At 36.7% G+C, this 25,177-nt stretch overlaps 1 protein-coding gene across 1 annotated transcript; it reads right to left on the bottom strand.

Moving 5' to 3' along the window:
* Nucleotides 1-377: 377 nt before the first annotated feature.
* On the bottom strand, nt 378-24,447 carry LOC117331711 (ATP-binding cassette sub-family A member 3-like). The gene is made up of 19 exons (XM_033890557.1): nt 23,928-24,447; nt 21,410-21,655; nt 17,071-17,324; nt 14,934-15,171; nt 13,105-13,278; nt 12,583-12,764; nt 12,225-12,356; nt 11,748-11,877; nt 11,017-11,171; nt 10,720-10,875; nt 9,350-9,560; nt 8,529-8,778; nt 8,157-8,341; nt 6,319-7,305; nt 5,875-6,096; nt 4,463-4,965; nt 3,988-4,175; nt 3,629-3,799; nt 378-3,364 (listed from the first exon to the last, which is right to left on the bottom strand). The coding sequence occupies exons 1-19, from the start codon at nt 24,235-24,237 to the stop codon at nt 2,929-2,931; spliced, it is 5,130 nt and encodes a 1,709-aa protein (XP_033746448.1). The 5' UTR covers nt 24,238-24,447; the 3' UTR covers nt 378-2,928.
* Between the last annotated feature and the right edge of the window lie 730 nt (nt 24,448-25,177).

Here is a 25,177-nt window from a genome sequence, read left to right as displayed (position 1 = left end):
TTTGCCTAGATATTCTTGAGAGCCATAAGATCTTTGTGCCCCACCGCCTCCAAATCCATTTTTTTTTAAATTTGTAAAAGTGGTAAAATTATATATCAATTTAGCGTAGTACCACACAGTTATCTCCCATATGTGATTTTGAATTTTCATTATACTTTTCCCTCTTTCACTTTTCTTTGAGTTAGTAATTTACGAAAGTTGCAAGTATTTCTCCGCTTGTCCATAGATTATACGTAAACAATGCAGAAAGACGTTGGTGTTGCTGCTTCACAATAACATTTCTTTCTGCGCTACTGGACGTTCCAATGGGTTGGATGCTCATTTTTTTTTTATATCTACCGAGTATCGAGTCCGTTAGCAGAAAATAAAAACAACTATTGAGATCTTACTTTTTAATAAATTATTAATTAACAGACAAACAATGTAAGTATTTAAAAACAAGAAACAAGTATAGCGTTAAAAGTCAACATCAAACAATTAGATAAAATACACATTTGAACAAACATGCACCATATCTATCCTACTTAACCCGCGTCACAGCAAAAATCCACTAAAGTCTAGTACACTGTACTTCAAACAGAAACAAACAAACTTAATAGAAATACTGAACAGTTAAATTCACCGTAGTCTGTTAGCTCCAATCTGAAAAAATACCAATATAAACTTCATAGGAATACTATACTGCGATATTCACCGAAGTCTGGCATCTCCAATCAGAAAAAAAAATATATACTTTATAGAAATACTTTACAGTGAAATTTACTGTAGTCTGTTACCTCCAAACTACTTTACTGTGAAATTCGCCGTAGTCTGTTACCTCCAACTACTTTACTGTGAAATTCGCCGTAGTCTGTTATATCCAATCAGAAAAATATAAACTTTATAGAAAAACTTTACTGTGAAATTCACCGTAGTCTGTTATATCCAATCAGAAAAATATAAACTTTATAGAAAAACTTTACTGTGAAATTCACCGTAGTCTGTTACCTCCAAACAGAGAGATACAGAACCAGGGTCAAAGTATTATTCGCCAGTTTGATACTTTTACTATATATTTTATCCATTTTCACACATTTGCAATGAACTTTTACGACTTCGTTTTTTTGTCCTAGTTGAGTAATAGAAATGATTCACCTTATTCCATTACAAATAAACACGAAACTACAATGATACTAATAGTGGTGGTCCACCGCGGGATTTACTGCATTCCCCTAGCTACTCACCGCTAAATAGAACGTCATACCGAGTCTTTTACTTCGAAACAGAACGTTACATCGAACTAAGAAATGCTTCACTGCAAAATAATTGCTGTCCGTTACCTCCTAACATAATGTATACCAACCTTTAAACCTACAGCTAAATTCACTTCCGAACAGAAAGTCATACTTTAGCTTAAAAGAATACATAAAAAAAATCATGTAAGTCTTCTATATTGTACTTCCATACTGTAAATAACATCGCCTAAGTAATGGGTAGCATAACTATTAGCCATCAATATACAGTACTATATCTGAGATAACTCTGTCATGTAACACTGACGCTTCATAACAGATCTAGAAAGTAAGAGCAAGCAGATAATCTGGTAACTATATCGTATCTTTGAAAAAGGATCACAAGGTACACACTTAAGTTTACCGTTGTATTTGAAGAGAGTATACTATAGACAATGATCTTGTGACATTAAGCTACTGTAAGTGAGAGAAAAGATACAAGTCACATTGTATACGATACTGTAACAAAAGACACGAACATGAAGGGGTTGACCAATGGCCTTGTGATAGAGTAACAGAGCTCGGAATTTTAGTATCTACATGTATTGGTTAGTATAAATATAACAGTAAACTGGACGGAGGATCACAACTGTGAACAGTGCATACCCCCCCCCCCCCCCCCTCTCTCTCTCTCTGTCTCTCTCTGTCTCTCTGTCTCCCTCTCTCTCTCTAAAGCAATATAAAAATATAATATTTATAAAATAACTTCTATTTCTATGACACAAAAAATCGTAAACACGAGAAATACAAGTTATCACAGATACATTGCCGTCACGACAGCTGATGTGACCAATTATTGACTATATTTGCAATATATAATAGAAATATCTAATAAAATATCACAATGATGCTTATATCAAAGTATGGTAGCATTAACAATAAACAATAAACGCAATATCACAATGAGTTAAAGCAAAAACTGACTAACCGACAGGCGTGTACACACATTTCGGGGTTGACCAGAATGCACATTGTCATGCTGTCCAAACCGGGGTAACGCACACACTATAACGTGTCAATACCAACAGTAATCAATCAACATCTTAATGACATGTTTTTGTTTCTAAATTACGTTTCAAACAACGATAATTTTGGCCTGATCATTAATGATGTAAGAGTACTGATGTAGACAGTATCTATCATTTCTATAATTAGCTAATTTATCAATTAAATCTGATGTTATATTGGTAAGTATTAGTTCTTAGTTTATGATTATAATGCTGAAGTGCCATAAGTCAACTACAGTTATTAATTAAAGGAAATCGATATTTCACCATACTTTACACATTATTAACATTCGATTTCCGTTAACAGCTATATCAACTCAGCTGTCATTGAACAGCCCACTGTGTACTATATCAGAGTAGAAAAAAACACTGATCCACATGATTAAATAGAAATTGTCACGTTAACTATATATAAAGTGACTGTCGATCGACCATTAACATATGTCACTTAATTGTAACGCACTTTGTCTTACACTTGACAAATATTACAAGTTAAACAACAGCTTATCACATACAAACACATCACACATCCTCAAATCCTGCGTCTGAAATATACCCTGCTTTTACAACAACCAGTGATTAATTACTCAACGTAACAGTATCAATATATCCTGGTCTTGTTCAGTTGTATGGAACTCTGCAGAACGTTACTAATTCTTACACATATACACTCCACAACATCTAATGATTTTGCCGGTGTCTGATGGAGCGGTCTGGTCTCTAGTAAATCCTAGGAACACCTGTTCTAGTGTTGTCTGATTCACAGAATAGTCTTCGATATTGAACTGATCCTTTACCTGTTCCATAGCATCAAACACCTTAGCCAGTGGAATGCTGGCGTCTTTGATTTGAAAGTGTAAGTAGCCTTGGTGGTTACCAAACACCTCCGCCATGGGAAACGTTTCCATGACATAGTTTTTGATGGGAGTGGAGGAAACCAGTTCTCCTGCACTTCCGGTCATCCGTATTATCAGCGTGTAACCCTGTCCAAACTTGTTTTTGAGATGCTGTGGACTTCCCAGACAGACAAACTTTCCATTGACCATGATAACAATCTTGGTACAAAGCGCATCGCATTCCTCCATGCTGAAATAAATGTAAGAACATTTAGAATATTCGATAATAAAAATTACTACAGTACATATATTGCTACACCTGTGATGTTAGTAACAGCACTTAATTAATACATATGATTATTCCAATAAACGTTGCGACTGCTACGCCTATTGGAATAAAACATCCATTACATTAAGCGTTGTTATTACAATAAGAGTTGTAACATTGCATATGGTAAACGAAATATTAACCTTTATGAATTTATCGTATTATCCACAAAGTTTGATAACATACCTGTGTGACGTCATCACTAACGTCCTCCCCCTTGCCCTGACGTCAGAGAGCACATTCCAGAGTTTTCGTCGAGCACCTGGATCCATTCCTGTCGTCGGCTCATCCAGAAATACAAATGGCGGGTCGCCTATCAAAGCAATGGCCGTGCTTAGTTTCCGTTTGTTTCCGCCACTGTAAGAAATCAACGGACAATTATCATAACGACCAAAACACACCTTTACTTGAAAAGGAAAAAAGACAATCACGTACATTTCTTCATGATACTTTGACATATATACACTTAAATCCTTTAGTTAAAAAACACTGGCAAATTTCAAACATGTTTATCTTGAATACCTGTAAACCATCAGCTTCTTTACCTGTAAACGTCACAGTTCTTATCAGCATGTTTCCTTAGCATCATCGTGTCGATCAGATCGTTAACAGTAGATTTGATGTCTTCCTCTGGTACTCCTCGGAGTCTAGCGTACATGGTCAAAGTCTCCCGGCCAGTCATCTGGTCAATCAGAGCATCGAACTGTGGACAGTAGCCGAGGTTCTGCTGAACCTGTGAAGATAACATTTTAAATGACTATCGTTCGTTCGTTGTTAAAAAAATCATGTTTTTATTTCAGTGAGTTCCGGTCGTCGTCTCTAACTGGAGTGTTTTCTTAAAGATCAGTTACTGATGCTGTATTTGTGAGATCGTGTTATATGTTGGATTTCGCTTTCACTTTACAAAACAACACTACCGTACAATGCCGTTATTCAATGGCTATACATGACTGCAGTTAAGTTACTACTTTTATCACGAACATGTTTGAAATATATATTTCTTTGAATATTATATTTTACCTGGGTTAGATGCTGCTTGACATCATACTTGTTGAGGTAGGCGTTTCCGTTGCTAACGAACACATCTCCCGTCATCATTTTAAATGTGGTTGTTTTCCCTGCGCCATTTTGTCCCAACAGTCCGAAGCACTCCTGGCTGCCTACACCGACACTAATTCCCCGCACAGCCTTAAAGCTACCGTAAGTCTTAGCAATGTTGTTAATAACCAAAGCGTCAGTTTCCAAAAGAGTATCCAGAGGCGTATCGCGGATCCTCTTTCGTTCCTCCATAACATCGCTATCCTCTGTGTTTCCGTCAATCAGTTCTTCCTCGTTGGGATTTATCACATTAGACCGGTTTGAAACATAGTACACCAGTCGGTTGATGACGCCATATTCTATCATGAGGACGATACATATAAAGAAGACGGTTTGTAATAACATGAAGATGATATATCGCAGGATCCCGGGAGTCTTCCACGCGAAGTAGTTGGTACTAAACTCGTAACAGGTGGATGTGCATCCTGGAAAATAAACCATTCACTGAGACGAGAACCATTCTAATTGAAAAACTAGTAAATGTTACCCGAACAAAAAGTTATATACATGTACAACGTTATACCAATTCAATGAAGAACCAATGTATAACAAATTACCAATGTATTTCTAAAAATTCTAATGAACAAAAATCATCAAACGATTTAAGAATATGTTCCACTGAAAGAATATTGAAATAACTAACTGAATTAAAACCAAAACAAAAAAATAATTTCATGTACATTTGTACGTTAAACCAAAAAATACTGGCAGTCTATTATCTTCTTTCTGAATCCGAAATATATATTTTCAAGCGCACTTCTATTGCTAAGCCCAGATTCAAATATTTTGATTATGTCAGTTTTCTTTTGCAATGTGGCATCCGTTCAAAATATGAAATTTCGGTTAATCACTATCAGCAAAATATGCAGATAATAACACCGTTCTGGAATGCTCGCAACGACAGAATTGATATTTACGACAGGATAATACGGTGTTCCAATGCTGTGAATCAAGTAAATACAACGAAACATAAACTTGAAACGATATTTATGGGTTTTGTTTTTAATTATTTACAAGGCTATTAGAAATAGATGACCTATATATATTAAATATGCTTTCAGTAGTAAATGATAAATATCCAAACTTCTTTGTGAAATGTAAAAGTAGGAAAAACACAATGGTATTAGTTTTATTTGGTTGATTATTGTTTATAACAATGTTTAAGATAGCTAGCATGTAAAAATATGTTAGTAATGGATCTACATCTAAGGAGTGCTTAAGCTTACTAGTATTCTTTTACATAATACTCACAGAGTTTGTTTATAATTTTCCTGTAAAATTAAAATTGTTTTATTGATGATAATTGATAATTTAAAAGACAATACTTAACTGACCTGTACAACAAGGCAGCGTGTTGTTGAGCGTACACAACACTTCATAGTTGATATCCTGGCACGTCTTGAGGTTGGCGTAGTTGTTATAGATGTTGTTGAGTCCCTGCCCCAGACAATAGTGTGGAATGAAGATGGTAAACAACCAGTCGAGACCATCACCGACAGCCTCGGCACCCAACGAAGGAATTTGTAGTATAAACACGGTAAGTAACGTCGCCAAACCTGTAGACACGGGGCAAAAGGTGTTGTTATGGATATGTTGATACATTACATTTTCGCATCAGAAAATAGTAGTGAGATGATTCTGCATTATTTAAACATAATACAGAATTAAGATAGCTTATTTTTGTCTAACATTTAGACATTAGCTAGCATTATCCTATTGGAAAATGTTGCCAAATAATGTAAAATTATGTAAAATTGACATTTACAGGGTACATGTACCTGATAATATGTTCACGAGGGTGACAGTGGCCATTCCTGTGGAGGGAACATTGAACGGGAAATGAAGCAGATATACAAATGGCAAACAGCATAGCCCATATATGAAGAACAACAGGAAAACCATTCCTAGGCGATTGTCGTTGACGTAGGCAGGAGTCTGGAATGCCGCAAAAACCACTAGGATGAACAGAACAGGAATTAGGTAGTTAATGATATCCCAGCAGTAGTTTGACAGCCAGTAGGTGAGAGACCCAACGCCGCTCACCTTCTGTAGATGCTTTGCACCCGTGGAACGCTCCTTAATGAGGAAAAGTATGAAACTGGTAGACAAGAAGGCCATTCCGAAAAGCACAAGAAATGCTACTACGAAGCCTGTTGCCAGGGCAGTTACGACCACACTCTCATTCTTTTCAGCAAGTGTCAGCGGTAAGGGATGGTTGATGGCAGTTATATAGTGACCAGTACCGAATTCTTGGAGCATTGTATTAGTCATAGCATTCAAGGCGATGGCGGGTGAGTGATAGGGCTCGCCGTTGAAGTAAGCTGTGAAGGTGTTTGACTGGTCAAAATCGCCGCCAATAATATATTTGTTACTGAACGTATCCACGCCTATAGCGTTTGCCTTGTCTACCGCGTACGTGTCGAAGGACGTGGTCCCAACATCCTCTCTCTGGAAGTTAGACAAGAAATTACTATAGAGGTTGGCAATCCTGGTTGAAGCCGTGGTTGGTGATGTCCCATCCGTGTAAATTGCCACCGCACTTGTCCCAAACTGGGTAAGACTCAGTGTCAAAGCCGGTTCATCGTCGTTAGTGGGAGCGGTTTGGTCTACTGTCAACGCTAGGATAACAAACACAATAGGCAGGGATAGCTGTACTATAGACACGATTCTGTTCCTCCAGCTGTGAATTGCCTTCTTTACAAACATACCGTAGAATTGCTGGGTAGCCCATTTTATGCCAGAGTTCTTCTTTAATCCAGGCGAACCTGAAAGAAATTTAATTAATGTTGCTATTAATTTGCCTAATATTCAGTTAAATAATGTAATTGAAAAACAATTTTGTATTCAGGAATCAAATAAAATGTTTGAATAGCAATAGAATGCTGCCTCAGTTTATAATACAGTGTATAAAATTTGATAAAAGTACGAGGAAAAAATTTCACTGCATTACTATATGAAAACTGGATGTGTAAAATTTAAACAACCATGACGCATAATATCTGATATTGTGCGTAACTATAAGCATAATGACTATGGAAAACCAATCATAAATAGATACAGGCTCATTACCAGGGTAACAATGACCATAAATACAGATAATGATTAATAGAGTTGATAATGGTGCCATTAGCGCGATAAAGACAACTACATTTCACAGTAACATCGTCATAATTAATGACTCATTGCTATAGAAACATTGTTAAGCTACATGGTGAATGTACTTGATCCTTATTAGAACCATATCACTGATAATTACAAAGGTAGGCCAATACTATTAACAGGTAACAATATAACAGTTCTACGGTAGGTCTTCGAAATAAAACGGTTCTACTCTCAATAGATTTCCCTGTAACTTGGAATTTATAAAATTGAATAGAAAATAAAGACATTTTGTTAGATTACAACTGAGTCGCGTCCAAATAGGAATAGACATGTCGATTGTGTTATTTCTTCTAATTTGTATGAAAACTATGTTTTACTGTGCAACAATTTATTGACTGGTGCAAATGCATCAGCTTAAATGTTTTTCTTTATAACGTTCACACGGCATGATCCGAAACAGTATGATTATTCAGAGTGAAACCTTTGTATTTTAAAGAGTAGCATTGACATGTACCTGTAGACGTTCCAGGATCTACGGTTTGGTCCACAGTTCCAGTCGGATTCCCGTTGGCCTTTTCATCAATAAGAAATGCGTTGTTGATGACACCAGGCCTAATACCATTCTGTTTAAGAAGTCCAGTCTTATCAGTAGAATTGTCTTCCTCATCGTCGTCTTCATTACTCGTCCCCTCGCCAACCCTATCAAACATAAAGGTATCCTATCAATTGTACTTATTTGTTGTTTTTTTCTTGCTGCTACGTGGTATTACTCCGAAGACAATAATATTACTTTTTTGTATCTTTATTGATGTTTTGCATTGGTGTACATTGTTTTATTCATCCTGCGGTACAGTCAATATGAAACTGAAAACATGTTGATACTTACGAGAGGAACACCTCCTCCATCGTAGTAGCTGTGATACCAAAGCTACTAAGTCCTATTGATGACAATTTAGCCTCCAATTCCTCGAACAATTTCACGAATTTGGCGGACTCATCAAACGGTAACAGGAACGACAACTCCGCACTGATATCACTTTCAACGTAAGCCCGTGGGATGTGGCTTTGAATGAGACTTGTCACCTTGGATACATCACAGTTTTTTGTCTTTACGGTGACCAAATGGTAGCCGGCTCCTGTAGATTTAACAGTGGCATATGATGTTAATATGCGTACGTGTTTCTGGTATTCATTTTATCAATACAACTGGCTATAGTTAGGTATAAATTTACTATACTGTTTTAGTCTGGAATGACAGTTTACCCAATTTCGAAGATAATGAAGACACTATTGCAGAAATGGCAAAGTGTAATATGTCCTTTTTCTTCACTCATTTACTACCGCGTACCGTATTCGAACATGACCTTAATTTTTTCACAATAATCAAATAAAACAACACCAAGATCATATGAAAACCAACCGCCCTATCTATTACATGGTCTGGGCAGATCAGGGGACACCAATCTATAACACATTCTGGGCGGATCAGGGGATGCCTAATCTATTACATGGTGTGGGCAGATTAGGGGACACTAATCTATAACGCGGTCTAAGCGGATCAGGGGATGCCTAATATATTACATGGTCTAGGCGGATCAGGAGACACTCAAGCTATCTATAATTCTTGTCAGTCCTTTATCTCGTAATGACATGTGATTTGTTTTAGTCCTTTATCTTCACTAATTGTAAAGGTTGAAACAAACTTACCGTAAGCTTTTTTAAGGAACAAAGAGGTTCCACAACATTTGATGACTCCATCAGACATGATAGCGATTCGGTCACCAAGAAGATCTGCTTCGTCCATGAAGTGCGTCGACAGTAGAATTGTTCGACCTTCTTTGTATTGACGGAGAATTTCCCATGTCTCCCTGCGAGCGGCCGGATCCATTCCCGAAGTTGGTTCGTCAAGTACAACCACCTGTTGTTTTCATGGACACAATTTATTAGTATTGGTATGCAGTTTTGGAGATTTAGGTAGATTAGGCATTGTATTTTCCATTTATCCGCCAGAATAAAACTTTACAACAAAACGCGAATAGTTTACGGGATTCAAATTATAGTTTATTTTTGTGAATGTACTACAAGCGTTAACAAAAACCTATAATATTTGCAGAATGCTTGAGAAAATTTCTTAACAATCCATTTCATACTGTAAATTTGACACTAAAGACATTTCAATTGGTCTCTAACCAACATGATGGTATAAAAGTCCAAATATGAAGCACTGCAAAGACATACTCACGGTAATACCACACATCCAAATAGGAAGTACTATTTTTTTTGTCAATTTTTAGGATAACCCAAGAAATAGAGAAAATCGCTTAAATACCGAATTGAAAATGAAAATTGTAAAGATAAACGTAATGAATCGCATTTTCAATGACGATTACCTTCTTTTTGCTTTAATTGTAACGAAACAGCAAAATTTTTGATCGTTGGGGAAAAACAGATTCATTTTTTTAGATTCTTTTATTCTTGAATGTCTGTTTCTATTTGATTATAATCGATTTGGTACTTAACAGAATTAATTCTAAATCTCAAAGATACACTCGTCAAATACGGCAAGTCCATTACTGACCATAACATTGTCTTATGATATGCATACAATGAAGATGGCGATCACGATGTATGTCAAGAGCTACGTGTGTCAGTAAATACTATTTTTGAGAGAGCTATGTCATAAATTGTAAATATCTAAACAGTTGAATCAGCGATGAGGGGTTGCCGAGAACTATATACTGCTTTATATCTTGATTAGAACTGTATATACCTCTAATTAAAGTTGAGCTGTATATACCTCTGAGTTTGAGATTAAGACTGAGTTCTACATACCATTTAGTTGTCGATTAAGGCTGAGTTCTACATACCATTTAGTTGTCGATTAAGGCTGAGTTCTACATACCATTTAGTTGTCGATTAAGGTTGAGTTCTACATACCATTTAGTTGTCGATTAAGGCTGAGTTCTACATACCATTTAGTTGTCGATTAAGGCTGAGTTCTACATACCATTTAGTTGTCGATTAAGGTTGAGATGTACATACCATTTAGTTGTCGATTAAGGTTGAGATGTACATACCTTTGAGTTGCCGATCAGTGCAATGCCAACAGAGAGTTTCCTCTTCTGTCCCCCAGAAAGTGTTGATGAGAGTCTATGTCTTTTTGCTTCTATTCCCATCACCTTTATAATGTCATCGATCTCCTTTTTGACTTGTTCCGATGGACATCCCTTCAACTAAAACACAATTTTATTAAGTAATGTCGCATCATCCTGTCTCGAAAATTATCTGATACGACCCACGCACTATGCACTCTAACAGCGACAGAAAATCAATTTTGCCATGTGGCTACCTCGACCTTAACACCGAAATTGTACCTTGGCAAAGAACCACAAGTGTTCCTCGACAGTCATGTTGTCGTACAGGATATTGTGTTGTGGGCAAAGTCCAAGACTCTGTCGGACACCCTCTATGTCTTTTCGGATGTCGCTGCCATTAATGATGGCTGTTCCACTGGTAGGTGGTATAAAACCTAGGATGGTAATCACAATTCGTCATCAAATAATTACTTAAAGTAGTTAGCAAGTATACAGTTACTTGATGTTCATCAGAAACTATTCAATAAGTAAAAGCTGGTCATATACATTCATCGTTTGTAGCTTACTATAGTGTATGTCTTGGTAAGTCAAATTCAATGGTCCAAAAGGATTGTAGTTATTATGGCATGATATGGGTGCGTGTGAATTACACATACATGTACATTTACCTGCTTGCGAATTACACATACATGTACCTGCAATTTATACTGCTTGCGATTGTTGTAAGATGAGTGATTCGCTCTCAACTGGTTAAAGTGGTTGTGATAAAGAAATACATATGCGTTACACATACCGAATATTCGTAGTGATTCGGGCATATCTGGACGTTTTTCTTACCTTATTGTCATATAATATGATTGTGATATCTTATGATGCGCGTGAGTTATATATATATATATATCTTGTACATGCGATTGAAGTGATTGTAATGTTGTATGCTGCGCTTGGGTTACACGTACCTATGATTTTAATGATTGTAATATTATATGATGCGCTCGAGTCACACGTACCTGTGATCATAGACATGGTGGTAGTCTTGCCCGCCCCGTTGTGGCCCAGTAACACTGTTATCTGATTCTCGTACATGTTCAGAGATGTATCGGCTACTGCCACCTTCTTATCCTTGCCGCTGCCAAATTCCTGAATCATACAAATTTCAGTGAGAGCACAATGAAATAGAAACCTTCCGAAGGGATTGTACAAAAGACACACAAACTATCAGCGCCTTAGACTTCAATACTAATTGAGAGTTACATACAGCAGAGTAAACAAATTTAAAACTTGACAACACCATACAACCGTTTTGTGCTTTTAGGACTAGTCAGTTACGTAAAGGACCTAATAGGTTAGTGTTGATACCTACGAGACAAACGTTCTATCAAACAAGACATTAAGATTGCTTTTATACTGTCAGACATCCGAACATCCTACCTTACATAGATGACATTAAGATTGATTTTATACTGTTACACATCCGTACAACCTACCTTACGTAGATGGCTGATGTTTATACCAGCATGCAGGTCTGCGGGGTCTGGTTCGAACTTTTCCTGGTCTTTGTGGTCTACAGTGACCTGTAGCATTTCAGCCTCCGTCCGGACACCGCACCAGTAGCTCTTCTGTTTAACATAACACGACAATTCTCATAACAAGGAGTCATTCCATTTGTAGGAAACGTGTTCAATACCTGGATCTCATTACGATATAATGTCAATTAAACGTTGTGTTAAATACAAAAAGGTATACCGAATTCCAAAAATGTAGGGCTAAACAATAGTCCGGTAAACCCATTCTTTTATAATGTGGTCAATCTGTAACAAGGCAATTACTGCAGTTATGTCGTACCGTGAAAGGAAAGTAAAATGGTTTGGGGATTCCGAAATCGCCGGGACGAATATTCTCCATATACCAAGCCACCAGAAAGTAGATGATGCTATCCAGCAAAAGCATGCCCATGGCGTCCCCAAGGGAGTAGTTATCATCAACTGTTGCAGGCTCGTAGAAGTTCGACCACTGAGCGCCAGCACCTTAAGGATAAAACGTAGCATTGTACATTAGCAGGCTTGTGGAAGCTTGATCACTAGGTGCCAGCACCTTTAGTATAAAAAGTAGTATTGAAAATTAGCAGGTTTATGGAAGCTTGACCACTGGCAAGCCTCCACAAATCTGCTAATTTTCAATGCTATTTTTTTTTACCAAAACCAGGACACACAAAATGATAATTCTATGACGCAATTTTCCTTCAAAAGACGTCAAACATGTTCGGTAACGTTAAAATACACATAATACAATATCATAATGAACGCTTCATTTCGTTCTTGTCGTTATAGAAAATCGTAGTTCGTTAAAAGGAAGTAAAATGTATACCTGTGCCTTCATACAGAGTAAGGGTGGTAACCCCGAATGACATCGCCATGAGGTTGAGCAGGGAGATGGCTACCTTCTCTCCCTTTCCCAATGTATCGTAGGACCGACTTAGGAAGAACTGGGGCGTGTAGAACAGGTAATAAATGATTCCTGCCGCGAACGCCGCAGATGTGGCTACAATACACAATTGTAATAGGATGTTACTCATTTATTAACAAGCATTACAAACAGCATATTACTACATTGACATACTCATCATTCTATCTGTCATAGTCTCAAAATATTGACATTACACATGTGGACATTGCGTTAACAGAAAACTGACTTTACACCTGTGGTTATTGTGTTAACAGTAAACTGATATTACACCTGTGGACATTGTGTTAGCAGAAAACTGACTTTACACCTGTGGTTATTGTGTTAACAGATTAAACAGTAAACTGATATTACACCTGTGGACATTGTGTTACCCTACAGATTAAACAGTAAACTGATATTACACATGTGGACATTGTGTTACCCTACATATTTAACAGTAAACTGATATTACACCTGTGGTCATTGTGTTACCCTACAGATTAAACAGTAAACTGATATTACACCTGTGGACATTGTGTTACCCTACAGATTAAACAGTAAACTGACATTACACCTGTGGACATTGTGTTACCCTACAGATTTAACAGTAAACATATATTACACCTGTGGACATTGTGTTATCCTACAGATTAAACAGTAAACTGATATTACACCTGTGGTCATTATGTTACCCTACAGATTTAACAGTAAAGTGACATTGCACCTGTGGTCATTGTGTTACCCTACAGATTTAACGGAAAACTGATATTGCACCTTACGTCATAGTGTTACCCTACAGATTTAACAGTAAACTGATATTACACCTGTGAACATTGTGTTACCCTATAGATTTAACAGTAAACTGACATTCCACCTTATGTCATATTGTTACCCTACATATTTAACAGTAAAATGACATTACACCTGTGGTCATAGTGTTACCCTACAAGGTGGAGTGTATACATCCATCATTGTTAATATCTAATATTGAAGTATATTATCGATACCTAGTAATCATACACTATGTAGCTTTCCTTAGGACAGGATTAAGACTTAATAACTCACACGAATTTGATTTACGCCAATATGTTAAAAACAAATGAACAGACATGTTCGTTCTCTGAGTAAATTGGTATTTGACTACGAATACCAGATATAGAAAGTTCAATTGCACAAGCATATTACTAATAGCCTATACATCATGTATATATATATATATATGGTTAATGATACTATATAACGAAATCTATAATACGATAGTATTGAAAGTATCTACGGCCTCAAAGAACTCAATACTTTTACATATTAAAGGTTCTCAAATTTTAGTGCATTATCAAATGAAAAAGATTGACACATCCGCAATAAACCTAACACAAAACAATTAAACGAAACTTCGATAAGGGCAATCATAATGTTTACCAGTAAAATAGGTCCTTCCGGTACTTAGCGTAATCTCTAGATAAATACGAAAATTCATTTACCATCACACTAGCAAACTGTATACATTTGTAAAAAATATCTCGAATATGCCTCTTTCTCAAAAAGTAGCAGTTTACCTTACTTACCTGAATGTAATACAAAGCAGCATTTCTATCTAAAAAAATGTCAAACCAGTTTGTTTATTTTTTGCATGTTCGTTTGGAGTTTAACAGTCCGTGAAGCAGCCAGGTTGTGAGATGACGGATTTTCTCTCAAGAAGGATTTATTTTCCTCTCTCAAAATCAGATGGTTTACAAATGCATTAAATTTACCTTTCTTGAATAGTGTTGCCATCATAAAGCAAAAGGCGATGATTGAGATGCCAAAGAGGAGAAGGAATACAAATACGAGTGATGGCTGAGACGACTGTAAGACACTGCCATTGTTGCCTGCCTTGATCCCGAACAGCAGCGCGAACAAGAAACAAATAACAAACAGGTAGATGAAGAGCTTGACGAACCAAGACAACCAGTACATCGTGGGACTCATCCCCATCAACTTCATCGACTCCTGTTAAACAGAACAAATGTACATAGTCAAGGATATGGTAGAGCCAGAATGACGATCATTACTTTCATTGTGGGACTTCTGCGAATAAGGATACGGGACATTTTGCCACTACGGGTGGTGACAACCAAATATAAACTGACACGGTGGACGGCTTCATCACACGGTAGGGACCAGCTCTAACTCTACCTTATGTAAGGTCGACAACCTCACACCTGTAGCTGTCGGGAGTTCAGGTAAGACTAGTTACAGACAAGTCAATAGTTACAGTAGGCTTTTCATGACCTTGATTAAATATATATATATATATATAATTAAAAATATATTAATGTCCTTGTGATGGGTATACATAGTAATAATAATAAAAAACACAAACCAGAAATTCACACTAGCGCTTTCAACATGCCTGAAGAGCTTGCTCTCAAAGCATGTTGAAAGCGCTAGTGTGAATTTCTGGTTTGTGTTTTTTATTATTATTACTATATATATATATATATATATATATATATATATATTTATTTCTATTTTCCGTTGCATCATTCATTTCAACATTCTATTTACATTATGTTACATATAGTTTTAACAGTTACCTCAATTTCTCATTTTATTGAAATTATTGTATTTAGATTAGGAAAGATCGAAGAGTTCAGTGTAGAGGCGATAGTTACGCCTTTTTAGGCTTCCTTTACCTTGGGATTAGTGTCGGGGCAATAGTTACGCTAGGCTTCCTTTACCTTGGGATTAGTGTCGGGGTAATAGTTACGCTAGGCATCCTTTACCTTGGGATTAGTGTCGGGGCAATAGTTACGCTAGACATCCTTTACCTTGGGATTAGTGTCGGGGCAATAGTTACGCTAGACATCCTTTACCTTGGGATTAGTGTCGGGGCAATAGTTACGCTAGGCTTCCTTTACCTTGGGATTAGTGTCGGGGCAATAGTTACGCTAGGCTTCCTTTACCTTGGGATTAGTGTCGGGGTAATAGTTACGCTAGACATCCTTTACCTTGGGATTAGTGTCGGGGCAATAGTTACGCTAGGCTTCCTTTACCTTTGGATTAGTGTCGGGGCAATAGTTACGCTAGGCTTCCTTTACCTTGGGATTAGTGTCGGGGCAATAGTTACGCTAGGCTTCCTTTACCTTGGGATTAGTGTCGGGGCAATAGTTACGCTAGACATCCTTTACCTTGGGATTAGTGTCGGGGCAATATTTACGCTAGGCTTCCTTTACCTTGGGATTAGTGTTGGGGCAATAGTTACTCTGGGCTTCTCCTTTACCTTGGGATTAGTGTCGGGGCAATACTTACGCTAGACATCCTTTACCTTGGGATTAGTGTCGGGGCAATATTTACGCTAGACATCCTTTACCTTTGGATTAGTGTCGGGGCAATAGTTACGCTAGACATCCTTTACCTTTGGATTAGTGTCGGGGCAAAAGTTACGCTAGGCTTCCTTTACCTTGGGATTAGTGTCGGGGCAATAGTTACGCTAGGCTTCCCTTACCTTGGGATTAGTGTCGGGCAATAGTTACGCTAGGCATCCTTTACCTTGGGATTAGTGTCGGGCAATACTTACGCTAGGCTTCCTTTACCTTGGGATTAGTGTCGGGGCAATAGTTACGCTAGGCTTCCCTTACCTTGGGATTAGTGTCGGGCAATAGTTACGCTAGGCTTCCTTTACCTTGGGATTAGTGTCGGGCAATAGTTACTCTAGGCTTCCTTTACCTTGGGATTAGTGTCGGGACAATAGTTACGCTGGGCTTCCTTTACCTTGGGATTAGTGTCGGGCAATAGTTACGCTAGACATCCTTTACCTTGGGATTAGTGTCGGGGCAATAGTTACGCTAGGCTTCCTTTACCTTGGGATTAGTGTCGGGGCAATAGCTACGCTAGGCTTCTCCTTACCTTGAGTTTGGTTTCTTTTTCGAGGACGATGTTTTTAGTTGACGTGAAAACAGTGACGATGAACGACAGCATGAGAAAGAGTGGCAGAACAGTGGTGAGAGTCGCTGTAAGATCGTCCTCCACAAATGTCGGGTATGCCATTTTCTTGAGCTGAATTGTGTATGTAGTGCCGAGGGTATTGGATGGGAATTTGTTATCTATTATAGCTTTGTCAATAGCATACTGTAGTGCCAGAAATCCTGTCTCGTAGTAATCTGAAATAGTGTTATTTTTGTAAAGTTACTCATGGTAGTCTGAAATAGAGTTAGTATAGTATCTCTACTCGTAATAGTCTGAAATATTTGTACTGTGTAGTTACTCGTAGTAGTCTGAAATAGTATTACTATTATATAGTTACTCGCAGTAGTCTGAAATATTGTTATTGTATGCTAACTTGTAGTAGTCTGAAATTCGACCACCTACTGTCTATTGAATAATACCTCACAATCAATGTATATACCACCACCAACTGTCCATTGTATAATACCTCACAATCAATGTCTATACCACTACCAACTGTCCATTGTATGGTACCTCACAATCAATGTCTATACCACTACCAACTGTCCATTGTATAGTACCTCATAATGTATATACCACTACTAACTGTCCATTGTATAGTACCTCACAATCAATGTCTATACCACTACCAACTGTCCATTGTATAGTACCTCATAATGTATATACCACTACTAACTGTCCATTGTATAGTACCTCACAATCAATGTCGATACCACTACCAACTGTCCATTGTATAGTACCTCACAAACAATGTCGATACCACTACCAACTGTCCATTGTATAGTACATCACAATCAATGTCTATACCACTACCAACTGTCCATTGTATAGTACCTCACAATCAATGTCTATACCACTACCAACTGTCCATTGTATAGTACCTCACAATCAATGTCTATACCACTACCAACTGTCTATTGTATAGTACCTCACAATCAATGTATATACCACTACCAACTGTCCATTGTATAGTACATCACAATCAATGTCTATACCACTACCAACTGTCCATTGTATAGTACATCACAAACAATGTCTATACCACTACCAACTGTCTATTGTATAGTACCTCACAATCAATGTATATACCACTACCAACTGTCTATTGTATAGTACCTCACAATGTATATACCACTACCAACTGTCCATTGTATAGTACCTCATAATGTATATACCACTACCAACTGTCCATTGTATAGTACCTCACAAACAATGTCTATACCACTACCAACTGTCCATTGTATAGTACCTCACAATCAATGTCTATACCACTACCAACTGTCCATTGTATAGTACCTCACAATCAATGTCTATACCACTACCAACTGTCCATTGTATAGTACCTCATAATGTATATACCACTACCAACTGTCCATTGTATAGTACCTCACAATCAATGTCTATACCACTACCAACTCTCCATTGTATAGTACCTCATAATGTATATACCACTACTAACTGTCCATTGTATAGTACCTCACAATCAATGTCGATACCACTACCAACTGTCCATTGTATAGTACCTCACAAACAATGTCGATACCACTACCAACTGTCCATTGTATAGTACATCACAATCAATGTCTATACCACTACCAACTGTCCATTGTATAGTACCTCACAAACAATGTATATACCACTACCAACTGTCCATTGTATAGTACCTCACAAACAATGTATATACCACTAACAACTGTCCATTGTATAGTACCTCACAAACAATGTATATACCACTACCAACTGTCCATTGTATAGTACCTCACAATCAATGTCTATACCACTACCAACTGTCCATTGTATAGTACCTCACAATCAATGTATATACCACTACCAACTGTCCATTGTATAGTACATCACAATCAATGTCTATACCACTACCAACTGTCCATTGTATAGTACATCACAATCAATGTCTATACCACTACCAACTGTCCATTGTATAGTACCTCACAATCAATGTATATACCACTACCAACTGTCCATTGTATAGTACCTCATAATGTCTATACCACTACCAACTGTCCATTGTATAGTACCTCACAATGAATGTATATACCACTACCAACTGTCCATTGTATAGTACATCACAATCAATGTCTATACCACTACCAACTGTCCATTGTATAGTACATCACAATCAATGTCTATACCACTACCAACTGTCCATTGTATAGTACCTCACAATCAATGTATATACCACTACCAACTGTCCATTGTATAGTACCTCATAATGTCTATACCACTACCAACTGTCCATTGTATAGTACCTCACAATCAATGTATATACCACTACCAACTGTCCATTGTATAGTACCTCACAATCAATGTATATACTACTACCAACTGTCCATTGTATAGTACCTCACAATCAATGTATATACCACTACCAACTGTCCATTGTATAGTACCTCACAATCAATGTCTATACCACTACCAACTGTCCATTGTATAGTACATCACAATCAATGTCTACCACTACCAACTGTCCATTGTATAGTACCTCACAATCAATGTCTATACCACTACCAACTGTCCATTGTATAGTACCTCACAATCAATGTCTATACCACTACCAACTGTCCATTGTATAGTACCTCATAATCAATATATATACCACTACCAACTGTCCATTGTATAGTACCTCACAATCAATGTCTACCACTACCAACTGTCCATTGTATAGTACCTCACAATCAATGTATATACCACTACCAACTGTCCATTGTATAGTACCTCATAATGTATATACCACTACCAACTGTCCATTGTATAGTACATCACAATCAATGTGTATACCACTACCAACTGTTCATTGTATAGTACCTCACAATCAATGTATATACCACTACCAACTGTCCATTGTATAGTACCTCACAATCAATGTATATACCACTACCAACTGTCCATTGTATAGTACCTCATAATGTATATACCACTACCAACTGTCCATTGTATAGTACCTCACAATCAATGTATATACCACTACCAACTGTCCATTGTATAGTACCTCACAAACAATGTCTATACCACTACCAACTGTCCATTGTATAGTACCTCACAATCAATGTATATACCACTACCAACTGTCCATTGTATAGTACCTCACAATCAATGTATATACCACTACCAACTGTCCATTGTATAGTACCTCACAATGTATATACCACTACCAACTGTCCATTGTATAGTACCTCACAATCAATGTCTATACCACTACCAACTGTCCATTGTATAGTACCTCACAATCAATGTATATACCACTACCAACTGTCCATTGTATAGTACCTCATAATGTATATACCACTACCAACTGTCCATTGTATAGTACCTCACAATCAATGTCTACCACTATCATCAGAATATTTTATTGTTTTTACATTGAAATATCGGTATGGTTAGAAGACCTAAGACAAACCCATGATAACAACACCTGCATGGATACGAAGAAACAAGAGCAGAGCAGATAAACCAGACAGAAAATAAAATATCACGTGAACAATTTGGTTAAGTGTGACGTCATTGTACGAAGTGTCCCAACTCAATCTCATTCTAATCCATCATACTTACAGTGGAATATAGTTTACTTAAATCTAAAATAGCATAAAATCAATCTGTTTTATCAGTACAGTACACATTTTTAACATCGGTAACTCACGTGCAAACATATCATATGGTTTTCTTATAACGACGTCAATCAATAATTGTCGTATCCATGAACTTCACATTACCTCGTTAACTGTATTGACATGCATTATACTTGTAACAAGAAAATTATAAATCATAAATATTAATGAAATTTATTATTTTTTAAATAAGATTGTGTTGGAAGCTAGACAGAAGAATATCTTGACGGCTGAATTATTTGTAATGGAAAGAGGGACATATTTTACAACTCTGAATACCAGAAAATAAAACTTTGTCCTATTAATATAACGTATTTTTTTTCGAAATAGTTAAACACACTGGGGGTTTAACAGCTTGATTGTCTATCCAGACAAGTAAAATTCATCTGCTGACACGACATCAAATATTGATCATTAAATATTTACATTAACGGTACATGTACATTATCGACCATATCCGTAGAGCTTTCTCATACAATGGAATGGTGGATTTTGTCACTTTTTCGTGATTGTTCAAAGTAATAACTATACTCAATGGAACATGATTACACCACCGATAACCACTTCCACTAAATGTAAGATCCAAATACTTTCCCGTTCAGTGTTTAAGGTCCCTTCAAACATATTTGAAAGATTTATTTTAATCGTTTACTCACATGGTTCCCCTGCCGTTGAGAAGTTGTTTCTATAACCCGGTGCTTGGAAAAATTGATAAGAACGATCTGTGTACCATTTTTTGTCGTCTGCTTTCTCATAGAGAGCCACTCGCAGGGAGTATGTCACAAGACTGGGGAGGCTGGACGAGTAGTCGGCCGACTCGTCGAACTCGACCGCCGCCCACACCGACGCAGAGTTCAGATCATACGCATTTCTTAACAGTGTAGAGGAGGCGAAGCCGGTAACTGTGAAATGTAGCAGTGAGAAATTATACATAGTATATGATATGTACAAGGAGCGATACACAAGCCTAAACCCTTTTCCTCTTTCTGTTTTGACGTTTTCGATTTTTTGATATCGCATATTACATTGCATAAGATCATTTTCAAACGAAAGCAGAATTCAATTAGCTTGTCATCCAACTAAGCATCTATAAAAAGTTGTGACAACATTATTGTTATTATTATAAAATCATATTTCCCCCACTTTCTGATTGGATAAAATAGTGCCATGTGATTCTCAGTAAAATATCATATTGCCCTGCTGAACAATTGTCATTGTAATTGTCTGAACAAAAAAGTAGTAAAACTTGTTGATTTATTTGGTGTTCTTGATAATAGATTAATTGTGAATTACTTCCTCTTAATGTTATTTAACAGTGTCAAATGTCTTCTTCGATACTGAAACAGGAGAAACAATAACTATGGATGTTTCAAGCGTATAAAATCATTAAAGAATTAGATACATTATGAACATGCAGGTAAATGTCACAAAACATCTTCGTTGTGTTGTGTTCCCCTTTTTTCTATTATGTGTGTTTGTTTAGGAATTCTATTGAATCCTATAAACATATCCACCCAAGGACACTACCGCAAAGTTCTATGTAAGGAGTGTTGGATGACCCTTTTTTTATCATAAATAAAGAATTAGTGTAATGAATGCATTTTAATGCATAAGTTAACTCTCGACTGTGTGCTGTTTAAAAGGTATAATTAGATATTTGCAAATGCTCCTTAAAACATTCGGGATCAATAAATCGACAACTGTTTCTTGCATTCAAAGATTTATATATAAATTTAAAAAATAAAAAGAAGCAAAATAGTCATTTTATAATAACACTATTATGTACAACCTCTATATGTTGGTCAATGCGTGTTTTATTTGCCCGAAAATATCAACCGCGGACATCGTCCTCGATGGATATTTTTTCTGGTTATTAAAAACATGTATCAATCTTTTCCAAAGACTGTAATGTATTTTATTAAAATAAAGAACTATCTTGACTTTTTCCTGAGTCTCTCATTTGCCTTCTTTCTATCTAGTTCTATAAGCTGGTGAATTATGCCGGAAATGCTTTATTGTTTGTGATACGAGATTACCTGGTGATTATTTTCTGGTGTATAAGTAAACCCCACCTCTATCGACGTTATTACTGTTCACTTAAATTTCATTGTACATGTATTGTGTTTCTTGGTAATTCTGTGACGTATGTTGCTGTATATACATTACCCGTTATCATATAATAAAGTCAATAATTCAGGGAATATATGTACTTTTGTGTGATGTGGTATTATATCGTACTATATTTCACTTCAAATTATGACTTTCTACTGAAGCTGCATATTCTCATAAATATAAGTAATGTGATAAACAGGATCTTACGGTGACTTTGTCATATGGAGCTGATTAAACTTATTCAATAAATTCACATGACACTCGCCTGAAGTCTCGCCTAGCCAGGGTGGGGATTGCGAGTTCTAGGCCCGGTCAGGGCACGTGTCATATTTCTATGTGATTCTATCGAACAGTGTATATGTATTGTTTCGTTCATTTTTGGATTATAATATATTTTTTCTCACCGTAATTTATAGTACACATGTGTTAAAGAATAAAGATTCTTGGTCAGCGCTGCTGTATTGTTTTTATCTTTACCAGTTCCATTGACTATTGATGTAACTAGCAGATGGATGATTACGTGTTCTGATATGATTTTAATGCTTCAAATTGCCTACGTCAAGGTTTGAGTTGTCTATTTACGGAGCATCTTTCGTAGATTATTTAGGCTTGAAATATTTGTATCGCCTACTTCAAACATAGATATTTTAAATGAAAGTGTAACAAACATGAAATACGACTTGCCATCACGAAAAACCCAGCAGTATATTATATTAAAATGTATACGTATCTTATTCAATTGAAATTCAAATCAATATGTTTACTACACAATCCCATTACATAAGTAATTTGATGACAATAACAATATAAGTAGAATATTAGATAACGATGAATACACGCCCACTCTAGCTCCTCAGTTGTAGTGACAATTTAATTAATACAAGTTTTTCATATAATCTTAGAGTTGTTAGACAATCTAGATGTCAAATAGGGAAATTGTGCCCAATTTCCCTGAATATAATAAGATACAATAAATATGTTTAAATCAAATGGGAAATAAGATGTTCGTCCTCTGACATATCTAATTTCATTTTATCGAGAGATATATACATAAATGTATACCTGTAGCATTGCCACTTAACGCCGTGGACACTTTGTTGTTCATGACGTCATCAACAGCTGTAGAGGTTGGAGAGTAGTAGATCTTTGTTCTCGCCGAAGTTGGTACAGCCAGACCCACATCACTTACTGAGAATGGGTCCCAAGTGGACGACGTGGTGTGGTTTGTGGTGCTGGTAAGGAAGCGTATAACTAGCATAAGAAGTGCAAATGTCACTGGCAGAGCGATCTCGAACACTGTGGCACAGGTCCTCCTCCGGGACACGGTGAAATTCTTCCATAGTAATAAACCAAACTGCATTAACATTCCCATGTTGTCTTTTACCTGAAGTCACTTTTCGAACTGTGTTAAATGGCGTCCATGGTAACAGAATATATAGGATTTGTCGATGAATGACTGTAACAGTGTTGTTGCTAAGATGTGCCGGGTACGTATGAACCTATGGTAGATTGACACTTAACTGTATTGCTCCGTCAGATATCGATCGTGCTGCTTGTGTACCAGAATCGGACTACCTAGCTCGCGTAAGTTATACTGACTATATAACAGAGCATAGGGTTATAATCTAGAACGAACAATGGGAATCCAAGCGTATCATTGTCGTCGATCACATGTGTGTATTTTAAATTGTACAAAGGTATCTCATTGTCAGTCTTTTACTCTATACGGGTTGTGTAAAAAGAGCCTAACCATTCCTCGGTTGGGTAGAACAACTCTGTGTTTATAGACCCAGTTTTAATCCAAGTGCAATGGTAGTATGGTACTACCTACATTTGTTCTATTTATATTGGCCGTGCCATGACTCAAAATCAAATGATATTCCTTATTTCGAAATGCCCCTGCGTTCATCGTGTCTTTAAAACCAACTAGCATGAAGACATTGTAACTATACTATAATCTATATTATTTTGATGATAGGAAACTGTACATCTGATTTCGCAAATCGTTCTTTCTGGTTATACACTTCATATCATTTTATAGACACAGTTTTCTTGATTTAAAAAAAGCAGGTACATAATCAAACGTACAAAGTCAGTCCCTTTTTAACAGACACTAGTGAACACGATCCGGAGGGGGGGAAAGCAATCAATCATTCAAATGTTCCTGAATCTGTTTATCTTAGTTTCATAGTAAATCCAACTTAAATCCTGATATAGAAATAGTGTAGTAAGATATGTCATGACATTATTTATCTAAAATTTATTTGTTTATTTATTTTGAAGTTGAGCACGAAATTACACTTTGGAGGTGT

Source organism: Pecten maximus, chromosome 7, assembly GCF_902652985.1.
Source record: "Pecten maximus chromosome 7, xPecMax1.1, whole genome shotgun sequence".
Classification (NCBI taxonomy): domain Eukaryota; kingdom Metazoa; phylum Mollusca; class Bivalvia; order Pectinida; family Pectinidae; genus Pecten; species Pecten maximus.
The sequence above is the reverse complement of the archived record's forward strand: the minus strand, read 5'-3'. Positions and strand labels throughout refer to the sequence as shown.